At 42.9% G+C, this 13,180-nt stretch overlaps 1 protein-coding gene across 10 annotated transcripts in view; it reads right to left on the bottom strand.

The window, feature by feature from the left end:
* DENND2B (DENN domain containing 2B) overlaps positions 1–13,180 on the bottom strand; it is a 176,686-nt gene that overhangs the window by 49,920 nt on the left and 113,586 nt on the right. For all 10 annotated transcript variants that reach the window (XM_037999747.2, XM_008007520.3, XM_037999750.2 and 7 more), the window contains one exon: positions 6,489–6,593. In XM_037999747.2, coding sequence (XP_037855675.2) covers positions 6,489–6,568 — 80 coding nt within the window. In that variant the 5' untranslated portion in view covers positions 6,569–6,593. The remainder of the gene's footprint in view (positions 1–6,488; positions 6,594–13,180) is intronic.

The raw sequence follows: 13,180 nt of genomic DNA, 5'->3' as shown, positions 1-13,180 counted from the left end.
GCATGATCTCAGCTCACTGCAACCTCCGCCCATGGGTTTGAGCGATTCTCCTGCCTCAGCCTCCTGAGTAGCTGGGATTACAGGCACGCGCCACCACGCCTGGCTAATTTTTATATTTTTAGTAGAGACGGCGTTTCTCCATGTTGGTCAGGCTGGTCTTGAACTCCTGACCTCAGGTGATCAGCCCCCTCCTCGGCCTCCCAAAGTGTTGGGATTACAGGCATCAGCCACTGCACCCAGCCAACCCATGAAGTTTTTAAAGGAAGTATATCAGCTTGGAGTAAAATGGGCAGAGACAGTACAAAATGAAGAAAAGACTTTGGGCCCTTAATGTATTATGGGCATGAAGCAGATGGAGAAACTACTCACCTGCAATAATGAGCTACTTTTATGGAAAAGAAGAGTCAGAGGGCAGAACCAAAAGCTCAGAGTGTGCAGCTAGAGACAGGGTAAATGAACCAATACCTAGTCAAGGAATTAGCAACAGCTGTCCCACTGAATATAAGAAATACATCAAACCAGTGACTGCTGGGTGCCTCTTGTTTTCCCCTTTTTGAAAAGCATATTCAGTGGTTACCCTAGGCCTGTCCCACCAGCGTCTTTTGGGTAGCAGATATACATTCTCTTTAAGTTACAGGTCTTCACAGCAAGAGAAACAGTACTTAAGGAGCTGTACACAAGGAATGATCCTGCGCCCCAAAAATCTCATCTACATCTGGACATGATTTTTTTTTTTTTTAAGACAGGGTCTCAGTCTATTCCCAAGCTGAAGTGCAGTACAATCTTGGCTCACTGCTACCTCCATCTCCTAGGCTCAAGAATCCTCCCACCTTAGTCTCTAGAGGAGCTGGGACTACAGGCATGCACCACCACACCCAGCCAACGTTTTTTATTTTTGGTGGAGAGGGGGTTTCACTATGTTGCTGCTCAGGCTGGTCTTGAATTCCCAGGCTCAAGTGATCCTCCCACCCCAACCTCCTGAATAGCTGGGACTATAGATATGTACCACCACATCCAGCTAATTTTTGTATTTTTTGTAGAGACAGGGTTTTTCCATGTTGCACAGGCTGGTCTCAAACTCCTGGGCTCAAGCGATCTGCCTGCCTCACCCTCCCCAAGTGCTGGGATTATAGGCGTGAGCCATTGCACCCAGCCCTATCTGGACCTGATTTTGGTGACAAGATTCCATTGTAACAGACTTCAAGCTGATGCCATGAATAAGATGAGATCTGAGATTTTAGGGGAGAGATTGAGTGTATTTTGCATCTGGGAAAGACGTGAATTGCTGTGATCAGAAGGCAGCCTGTATTTTTAAAAAATAGGTACCACAACCTATTCCATTCTACGTATCTTCTTATGAAGAGATATTGATATTCCTCTCATCAGGTGGTAGAAATTATCTTCTGTATTTTTAAAAAATAGGTACCACAACCTATTCCATTCTACGTATCTTCTTATGAAGAGATATTGATATTCCTCTCATCAGGTGGTAGAAATTATCTTCTGTTCTCTTGAATTTAGGCAGCCCTTTGTTACTGTCTTAATCAATATAGTACAATAGAAGATAAACTATCTGACTTTTGAGGCTAGGTCATTAAAATGCCATGCATTTTTGCCTTGTTCTCTTGGGATTCTCACTCTTGGAACCCAGCTATCATGCTATGAAGGCATGTTGCCAAGCATGGAGGTGACATGCAGGTGTTCCCCAGCTTTAGTCCCAGCTGACCACCAGCATCAACTGTCACACATGTAAGCCTTCAGATGATTTCAGCCCCTAGCCATTGAGTCACCCACAACTTTCAAGCTACCCTAACTGATGCTGCAAAGAACAGACACAAGCTTTCCTTGCTGAGCCCTACCCAAATTGCAATTGGTAGACAAAATAAACATTATTTTAAGCCACTAAGTTTGGGGTCATTTGTTATGTAGCAATAAATAACCAGACCTGTACTGACAGCATCATGGTTAGATTCTAGGAAGCATCTTGAGTAATAGGGGCAGAGGTCACAGGTCCTCCTGAGGGGGGCCTGCCATGGCCAGGACAGGCCCTGCAGCACTGTCTTTACCCACAGCTACTCAGGAGATTTTTCTTCTCTTTAAGCTCTTGGTTTCTCCCTGATGTAAGACAAAGGGTCCAAACCTGTGCCTGCACTGGCCATGGAACCTTAAGACATCTCTGGATTTCACCATATCACAAGCTGAAGCCACTCTCTTTACAAAAACCTGCAAATATGAGTTGAAATTATGGCTCCACTACCAATTAGCTGTGTGGGCTCACAGGTTCCTCATTTGTAATGTAAGTTAATGAGCCAGATATATCTCAAGATCCCTTCCAACTCTAACATCCCAACAGAGAACGTATCGGGCCTCCAAAGAGTTCCAACTGAGTAGGGGAAAAAAGACCCACACAAACATCCACTTTATGAGATACTATATGATAAGTGCCATTTGGCTGTTTTCAACCAAAGATTCTGAGTGTATGCAGAGGAGAGAGGGATTTGTCTTAGTTGAGTGGTCTAGAAAAACACTGGGAGAGAAGAGAATATTTGCATCCAGACTGGCAGAAATGTAAGGTTTCCACTAGAGAACAGTGAACTCCTGGGCAGAAGGAAAGACCAGGGTCAGATCATGAAAATCCCTGCAAACCAGGCTAAATTTGACTTTTTCATGGACAGCAGTACTTTGGGGGCAGGAAGATCCCAGGAATGCTCATAGGAAGGGAATGTGGTGGGATAAAAAAATAACCGAAGGATCAAGAGAGGCAGGCTTGAGTTCCTCTTCCTACTAGTTTTGTATCCCTAAAGAGTACCTCCTCTTTTCTGTGCCTCAGTTTCTCAATCTGTAAATCAAATGGGTTAGACTGAAGAAGCTCTGAAGCCCCCTCTGCCTTTCTAAGATCTACAGATTACATGAAAACAGAGTCCAAAGCTAAGATGACCCATTAGGAAGGTACTATAAGGATTCAAGTAGCACAACAGCCTATGCTCTAAGAGGCTGCTCTCCCATCTAGTTGACTAATCGACAAATAGCTAATGGCTTCTATGTGCCAGGCATTGTTCCAGGCTCTAGGAACACAGAAAGACATCAAAGTCCTTGCCCTCGAGAATTCTATATTCTTACAGACACTCAGATTTTCAGCACCCACCACAAGCAAAGTTCTCAAACTCAAGGCTGATAAAGTCTGTTATTTCCAAGTTGCAGTGACCCAGGTGCTGGAGTTTCATAGTGAAGAAGCTGTGGAGGAAATCAGCAGGTCTTCAGAGAAGAGCCCCTGCTGCCTGCCAGGTCTTACTGCACAAGTGAAATCTCCTGAGAGCAGTAAGTGACAAAGTTCACCCTATCTACACAGCTGAATTAGCTCTAAACATAATACTTCCTTTTTTGCAAGTTACCAACCTGCTTCCAGTCCCGCCTCAGGTCATCAATACCAACACAGTAAAGGCTGACCTCTAGAATTCAGAAGAGATTTGAGAATCCCACTCCCGACCCCCATAGTGGGAGGCAGTCATATCTCGTGAGCTGAAGTGGGAACAGCCTGTGGGGAGAGTGTATCTGGCAGGTAAGGATGAACAGTATGTTCATTCAGCCTCATCAACAAAAGCAAAGACAAGGAAACCTGCTCCAGGAGACCAAGACACAGCAAAGAACAAAACTGAGGCGGTCACATGAAAGGCTTAGATTTTCTCCTACACATTCCTGCCAAATCAAGACTAAGCTGCAAAGGAAAAGGAATACATTAGCAACACACCTGTGAAAACCTAGGGACTGGAATCCAGGGTCTTAAACTCAAAGACTGGCTTGGCACCAGGTGAAGTCTTACACAAATTAAGGGTACAGTCCTTCAAATACACACCGTGACAGTTACACAGGGCCCCATCTGCCCACCCCCACCAGTTTTCCTTGCCCAGACCTCCCTCTTCCCCCAAAGCTGGACACAAATACCTCTTAGAACCACTGGGTTCCTCTGCCTTCATGTGGATGATGTGGAGGTCCCCAAAGTAGCCAGAGTGTCAAAGGCCCAGCTTTCCAAGGCCCCGACACCCCTCCCCTCCCCAACTAAAGCTCTGGTCACACCGAGGAGGCTCCTCCTTGGACTCATGTGCTGGCAATTATAAAAGGGCCCCAGGTCACCACCAAACACCTATTGAAAGGTCAAACTAAGAAATTCAGGTGCCAAGATCATCAATCCAAGTTGTAAGTACCTTGGAGAAAGAGAATGGATCATCCCTCTTTGCCCTCCAGTGCCCAGCACAGAGCCTGGCACCCAGGAGAACCCTGAGTTCACTGACAATGCCTTCCTAAATGAACCGGTGATTTACTGCCTTACTTAGCCCAAAGAACACAACCAGATGTGGCCGGGGTGAAGGCAGCCAAAGAAACCACCAGATCACAATGTCTAAATAATACCTACACCCCAGGGGTAGTCTCTGAGAGAAGGGTGCTGCTGGCCACAGAGGCCTGCAACTTCACACCAAAAGCCAGACTCCCAGGAAAGAAGGGAGGGAGGGAAGGAGAGAAGCAGAAATGTGGTAGGAAGGAAGCGAAGACTTAGAAGGGAGACAGGAAAGGTGCTTTTTTTAGGCACATCTGAGGCTCAGATATTTACAAACACCATTTAGCATGTTATGATGGCAAGCATGCTGAGAAGCTAAAGGAAGAGCAATTTCTGAAAACACTTAGAAGTAAGTAGGCATTTACTCCAAATAGAAACTGGAGCACCTGTCAGCAGTCTTGAGCCGGCTTTGAAACTTGATGTAAATACTGCCCCTCCCACCCCTCTACCCCATTCCTGCATAGTGGAAATTAGAAGGAAAAAAAAAGAATATTTAAAGGAGTTGAGGGTTGCTGGGAATGGTAATCTCCATGTCAGGTCCTAAATATATAATTGCTTTAAAATTATGAATAAAATGACACGATCACATATATTTGTTTCACTCCTACAGTAGTGTGATACTGTAAAAAATTGGAACCTTAGTTCCCAGCCCCATCTGCCAGCTCAATCATGGTAAGAATGCCACCAGGCTGACAAGAGCCCGGCAACGTGGTTCCCAGGAGCAGGCAATGGGACACAAGACTCTGAGACCTCGACCTGTTTCTGCGTTGGACACCGACATGTTCTGGAGGAGGTGTTTCTCCACCTGCTTTGCCCAAGAAGCTGTTCCTTGCCATTCCCAGCCTCACTCAGTACAGGGAAGCTGGTATGCCACCAAGCCCAGTCTAAATGAGAGGGATTGCCCGGGCAGGCGGTGTTCCTATCAGTCTTGCTGCTGCAAAACGAATAATCAGTTTGCTTGGCTAAGTCCCAGGGTCTTATGTACTTAACAAGTCAGAGTCCATCAAACCCTGTTTGGCATAGTCCATCCAGAATGTTTCTATTGGGACAAAGTCCTGTATGTATGGTGTGAGGAACCCCTGCCTCCTTCATGACAGTCACTCCCCAGGGGCTACATCCCGTGCACTATTCTACCAACTATATCTGGACTCCAGCTCTGAATGAACCAAACGTTTACCACCACCTCTGACCAGACCCTACTGGACCCAGCCTAGCAATGCACAGCCAGATATCCAGAAATGAACTAGCCCTGACCAAACCAAAGCTGAGCACCCTTCTCAGAGTTATCCATCCTAGAGGCAGAGGCCGCAAAAGCCAAATCTGTCCACCTGACATTCAGCAGAAAGGGCTACGAAAGGTACACAGCTTTAATAAGAGAGACTAAAGGTTCTTTTAAGATATCAGTGTCCAGCCTTGGCCAAGACCAGAGAAGCCCTGGTGAGAGTATTGTGCATCTATCTGTGTATCTGTGAGTTCCGGAAGCTTTGATCTCATCCTCAAAAGGCGGTTAAAATTTATTGAGTAGCTTTATGTCAGCCATAATGCTAAGCATTGACATATATTATCTCATTTAGTTCTCACAGCAACTCTCTAAGATAACTACTATTATTATTTTATAGATGAAATAATGAAGATTTTAGAGGGCCCAGGGAAACATTCTGAGAGCTATTTGGTTAAGTGATTAGGACTTGGATTTGAACCAAATCCATGATTCCAAAATCCACAGTTTCTCTAAACTCTTATAAAGCCTAGGCTACTGCTTGGAATTTGTGCTAATATGCATAACTGCCTCTCTACCCTTAGTCCAATGTGGTCAGCCTCCCTCACTACAGTGCAGCTTAGCTCAGGCACAGGCCCCCAGCTCTCCCCACCATGGGAAAAGGTTACAGCCAGAAGAACATCAGCTGCTTCTTGCTGGCCCCATCCTTAGAATGCTAGGCACAAAGCAGAGCTTGTTCTAGGGTTATTGTTTGTTATGTTACATGGAAACTTATAGAACTGGAAAATATCTTCTGCCTAATGGTCAGCATGAACTGGCCTAGACCAGTCACCTGGATGACTGTCAGTCAAGATGATGACTACTTACATTTTGGAGGGATCCCACCCAGGACCTAGGTCCCTTGCTGCCATGCCCCACAAGTGCTTCCTTACCCACCTGCTCAGAGTCCCCCGAGGGGCCTTAGTGCTTCCGGCTCCGTGGGTGATGCTGGAATTCTTGTTGGCAGTCATGGTCATTTCGGCTCTCTGCAAACCCAGAGCCCTGCAAAGAAGACAATGCCGGTAAGCCAAGTTTCTATGGGCAGCCAAAAGCACCTTGAACATCTTCCAGATGACCTCCAAAAGTGCCAAGAGGGTTTCTGTGGCAGATGGTAGAAACTGCTTTCCCACTTAATGTTTAACTCCATGTGTTACAGCTTAAGAGCCCCCAAGAAACCCCTGGCCGGAATAGGGAAGAGTATGAGCTAACATCATATCACTTCACAGAAAACAAAATAAACAAGCCCAAGAAACTCCATCTCCATTCATCTCTCCTCATTCCTTAAGTCAGAGTTTCCTAAACCTCTATCATTCTATATAGTCCATGGTTTTTGCCATATTTGCATACCTCCTGACATACTATTCAATATTTTTCTTGAATATACTTGAAACGACTTCCTTTACTTAAAAAGAAAAAAGTAACCTTATTCTAAACAATAAACTATTCATTCAACAAATATTTACCTAGCACCCATGTCCAAGGCAAATGTGATCCGGCGAAGAGTAATACAGTATCTGACCTCATGCAGCTTACATCCCAGTGGGGAAAAACAGACAATGAGCACACACAAATTATCACGTGTGTGATAATAAGTGTATCTTTGTGTATAATATGTAAGGTGATGATAAGTGGAATGAAAAAAAATTAAGCAAGGTAGAGCCGGGCGTGGTGGCTCATGCCTGTAATCCCAGCACTTTGGGAGACCAAGGCAGGCAATTCACTTGAGGTCAGAAGTTCAGACCAGCCTGGGCAATATGGTGAAACCCCTTCTCTACTAAAAATACAAAAATCAGCCAGGTGTGGTGGCAGGCAGCTGTAATCTCAGCTACTTGGGAGGCTGAGGCAGGAGAACTGCTTGAACCTGGGAGAAGGAGGTTGCAGTGAGCCAAGATTGCACCATTGCACTCCAGCCTGAGTGACAATTCTGAGACAGAATTATTTTATTTATTCTGTCTCAAAAAAATTAAATTAAATTAAATTTTAAAAAACTTAAGCAAAGTAGAGGGAAAGGGAGTGGTGAAGAGGGTATCTTATTTTAAATAAGATGTTCAGGGAAAACCATTATGATAAAGTAACATTTGAGTACACATCATGAAATTGAGAGCTAGAAGTGCTAATCATATTTTTTCTAATACCCATTAAAATAAAAGTAATATACATTAAGGTATTTAACTATTTAAAAGTAAAAAATGTCTGTTCATGTACCATATATTCTTAGCTAATATATCACCAGTGGTAAATGCACTATCCTTTCAGGAACACTATTTTATGCCAAGTAATAAAAGGAATACAAAGATGAAAATTTAAGGGTACATTTGGGTTGGAAAGAAGGAAGTAAAACTATCTCCATTTGCAAATGGCATGATTTTGTATGTAGAAAATCCTAAGGATTCCACTAAAAACCTATTAAACTGCTGAGTGAGTTCAAGTAAGTGTGCAGGATACAAAATCAATATTAAAGATCAATTTGGGGTCACGCACAGTGGCTCACATTTGTAATTCCAGCACTTTCGGAAGCCAAGGCAGGCAGATCCCTTGAGAACAGGAGTTCGAGACCAGCCTGGCCAACATGGCAAAACCCCATCTCTACTAAAGATATAAAAATTAGCCAAGTGTGGTGGTTCATGTGTGTAATCCCAGTTACTTGGGAGGCTGAGGCATGAAAGTAACTTGAACCTGGGAGGCAGAGGTTGCAGTAAGCCAAGATTGCACCACTGCACTCCAGCCTGGGTAACAGAGCAAGACTCTGCCTCAAAAAAAAAAAAAAAAAAAAAAAAAAAATCAATTTTATTTCTATATACTAGCAATGAACAATCTGAAAATGAAATGAAGAAAACAATTCTATTAACAATAGCGGCAAAAATAATAAATCACTTAGAAATAAATAAAAGAAATGCAAGACATGTATACTGCAAATTATAAAACATCATTGAAAGAAATTAAAGACTTAAAAAATGAAAAGACATACCATATTCATGGATCAGAAAATTGAATATTGTTAAGATAGCAATTCTCCCTAAATTGATTTACAGACTCAACAGAATACCCATCAAAATCCCAGCTAGCTTCTTTTCAGAAATTGGCAAGCTGATCCTAAATTTTTTTGGAAATGCAAGGGATACAGGACAGCCAAAACAATCTTGAAAAAGAAGAACAAGGTTAGAAGACTCTGAGTTGCCAATAAAAAAAAAAAAAAAATACTAACAAGTAACAAAGACAGTGCAGTACTGACATAAGAATAGAAATAGAGATCAATACAACAGAATCCAGAGTCCAGAAATAATCCCTTACATTTATGGTCAACAGATTTTCAATAAGGATGCCAAGACAATTCATGGGGAAAGAAGAGTCTTTTCAACAAACTGTGCTGAGAAAACTGGATATCCGTATACAAAAGAATAAAGTAGGGCCCCACTTCATACCATATTTAAAAATAAAGTAAAAAATGTGTATAGCCCTAAATGTAAGAGCTACAATTACAAAAGGAAAGCTAGAAGAAAACAGAAGTAAATCTTTATGACATTGGATTAGGCAATGGTTTCTTAGATATAACACCAAAAGCACGCACGCGCGCGCACACACACACACACACACACACACACACAGGAAAAAGGACATGAATTGTATTATGTCAAAATAAAGAACTTTCGTGCTGTAAGCAATACCATCAAGAAAGTGAAAAGACAGCCTAAAGAATGGGAGAAATTTTTTGCGAATCATGTATCTATTAAGAAACTTGTCGGCCGGGTGCAGTGGCTCACGCCTGTAATCCCAGCACTTTGGGAGGCCGAGACGGGAGGATCACGAGGTCAGGAGATCGAGACCATCCTGGCTAACACGGTGAAACCCCGTCTCTACTAAAAATACAAAAAAAAAAATTAGCCAGGTGCGGTGGTGGGCGCCTGTAGTCCCAGCTACACAGGAGGCTGAGGCAGGAGAATGGCGTGAACCCGGGAGGCAGAGCTTGCGGTGAGCCAAGATTGCGCCACTGCACTCCAGCCTGGGCGACAGAGCAAGACTCCGTATCAAAAAAAAAAAAAGAAACTTGTATCCAGAATTTATAAAGAATTCTTTCAACTCAATAATAAAAAAGTAACCCAATTAAAAATTAGACAAAGGATTTGGAACAGAAATTCTCCAAAGATATAAACTTGGCCAATAAGCATATGAAACAATGCTCAATATCATTAGTCATTAGGGAAATAAAAATCAAAACCACATGAGATATTACTTCACATCCACTAGGATTGCTATAACAAAAAAAAGACAGATAAAAACAAATAAATGCTAGTGAGACTGTAGAGAAATTGGAACTTTCATTCCTTACTGGTAGAAATGTAAAATGGCACAGCCACTCTGGAAACAATTTGGTGGTTCCTCAAAAAGTCATACTCAGAGTTACCATATAAACCAGGATGACCCACTCCTAGGTATCTGTTCAGGAGAAAAGAAAATACATGTCCACACAATCACTTGTACATAAATGTTCATAACAGAATTACTCATAGTAGCCAAAATGTGGAACTAACCCAAATGTCCATCAACTGATGATAAACAAAATGTGGTATATATCAATACAATCGAATATTATTCAGACATAAAAAGGAGTAAAGTACTGATACATTCTACAACATGAATAAACCTTGATTCCTCTTTTGTGAAACGTCCAGAACAGGCAAATCTATAGAGACAGAAAGTAAACTAGGAGCTGCCTAGCACTGGTTGAGGGTGGCAGAATGGGACATGGCTGATAGGAGTATGGGGTTTCTTTTTGGGTTGACAAAAATGTTTTGGAATTAGATAGTGGTAATGGTCGTACAACTCTTGTGAATATATTAAAAACCATTACATTATATAAATGAATTTTACAGCATGTTAATTACATCTCAATATAGACATTAAAACTTAAGAGCTAAATAAATCTTTTTAAGTGCCTTGGAGAATGGGTGTGAGCAACAACACAAATGACACATTAAGCACATTTCCAATGTCCAGGTGCACCACAGCCTAGGCCACCACCACCATCACGGAAGCTGAACAGTTCACCAACAGTAGTTCTCTCCCTCTGACTGGCATCCTCCATCACATTGGCCAAAATGAAGTATATCTGGATGTGAAAGTTAAACACATTTATTTATGGCCACTGATGACCTTAATCCTTGAGACCATCTTACCTTGGTGCAAATAAGTGATTGGTTCTGATAATAAAAATAAGTCAAGTCCTAATTCTTGATACCATTTATACTTCTTTCCTAATCTCAAGATGAAATGTACTAGCTCTAATTTCTTTAACTTCGCTTACTAAGCGCTCAGGGTTGTGGTTTTGGTGATGGTGATAGGGAGTGATATGGTAACCGGAAAGAGAGGAAGCAGCCAGTAGGCAGGGGATGATTATCTGATAGTGACAGCAATGAAACATCCCTCCAAGGTGAATACGGCAGATGCTTCTGGAAAAAAGAAACCAACTCTCAGCCTCACTTTTACCCTTCATAAAATGGAGTTGGTCCAGCTAACTTTTTTCTTTTTGGTAGAGACGGGGTTTCTCTATGTTGCCCAGGCTGGTCTCGAACTCCTGGTCTCAAGTGATCCTCCTGCCTCGGCCTCCCAAAGTGCTAGGATTACAGGTATGAGCCACCATGCTTGGCCCTATAAGTTTAAGTCTATATTCATCAGCATAACACTAGTGATGATGATGATGACGACGATAAAGTCAATCTTGCTCCCAGGGCATCTATGCACACTGGCTGTAGTGAGATACTCTCTACCTGCACCAGTCCAGTGCCAAGTAAAGTGCTTGGCATATCATATGGCTGCATGTACAACAGAGAAGGGACAGAAAAGGCAACCTCTGGAAGTTTTATCAGGCCAGTTTTCAGGTCCTCAGGAAGCACAGTGCTATAGGAACCAACTTGCTAAGCATCAGCTTTCAACTGTAGCAACGGTCACAGTAACCATCGCCATCCATGAAAACAACACTTGACCTGCTCTATCACTTCCAGGGCAGGCCCTTGGAGAAAAGGCAAAAGATTTGTGGCATGACCAGAAACTGAAATATGTTAGAAGAACATGATGAAAAACATATTCTTTCTTTCCCTGAATTTCTGCTTTTAGGAGGGTAGACTCACTGCTCTGAAATGCTATCATGTAGTTGTATATGAGAACACAGAGCCAGCTTACTAAGAAAGAGAAATGTAGTTGACTCTGACATCTGGGTGGCTAAGAGGAAAAATCCTGTGAAGATGTAACCAAGAAAGAAGCGGAACAAAACTGCCTCCAGGCCCATGACAGGGACCCTTAGTCACATTTGTCCAAGAGTGCAGCTGCCATTCTCAGAAGTGGCCTGGGAATTCAGGCATCTTGAGCCAGCACTGCTGAGAACCTCAGAAGGGCACACGAGATTAGAAAAACAGAGATGCCTACTCACCAGCCTCCCTACCAACTGCTCTCTCTGGGCCAGGTCTATCAGGATCAGAGAATAATTTGGGACTTGAGGAGCTGAAGGCCAGGTTAACCCTTTACACCTGAAGCTCAGGCTTGAGGATTCTCAGCATTCTGGCTTCCTGGGCTACACCATTTCTCCCCACCTCCTAAAAGCAGCCCCAGGCCCTCATCTATGCTTTTAGCCTGATATCCTGGCTAGTCAGGCTGCACGGAGAGAAGATGCTCCTAAAGCAGAGGAAATGCCGATGGGAATGGAGCAGAGACTCAAGCATGAGGAGAGGTTTCTTTGCTAGTTCCTAGGCCCATCAATGGCAAAGTCCAGGCAGAAACTGCATGTTTAGAAAAGGAAATTGTTCAATTAGCATATACCATCAATCCAAAGTTCCTCAAAAACACAGCTCTGACAAATTATAGGCAACTATCTCAAGAGTTACGATTCAGAGAAAGGAATGGAATAAGGTACCTCTGGAACTTTTCTACAAACTGCATCCAGACAAAGAGGCACAGTGGCAGGACCCTAGGGGCAGTGGGAAAAACATCAGCCTTGAGTCCAGCCCTGCCTTCTGACAACCACTAGTTATGTGACCTTGCTCCAGTGAGGGTCAAAGACTCACTTTGTCACTATAACAGCCATAATAGCAACATGATCTACCTCCCATGATTGCCCTGTCTGGCAACAGAAGCTTAATAAATGTTTGTTCTTCCAGATCACACTTCCCTAGGTATTTGGAAGACAACCTCTCCATTCACAAGTGTGAGTCATCTTTCAGACTCCCTAGTACTATCATTCCGTTCACTGACCCTATGTCAGGCACTGTGCAAGGTACTAGGATATTAAGACGGAAAGACACAGTCCCTGCCCTGGAGAAGCTCAATGTGAAGGGAGATGAGAAAGTAAAAAGTGGACTCCGGGAAGGCCTCATCAGGAGGTGATATTTGAATTAAGCCTTAATCTGTTACCCACAGTAAGGGGACCTAAGGAAAAGCAAAAGAGCATTTATTATGAGACACACTGCTGGACTTTTTATACACGTAATTATAACAGTTAAAGTTACAAGCACTTCACGTATATTAAGTCATTTAACCCTTTAACAACCCTGTGAGATGGGTACTATTAATATTTCACAGGGTTAGTTACACTTTACCAA

Source organism: Chlorocebus sabaeus, chromosome 1 (assembly GCF_047675955.1).
Source record: "Chlorocebus sabaeus isolate Y175 chromosome 1, mChlSab1.0.hap1, whole genome shotgun sequence".
In the NCBI taxonomy this organism is placed as follows: Eukaryota; Metazoa; Chordata; class Mammalia; order Primates; family Cercopithecidae; genus Chlorocebus; species Chlorocebus sabaeus.
Note: the sequence above shows the minus strand (reverse complement) of the source record. Positions and strands in the feature narration are given on the sequence as shown.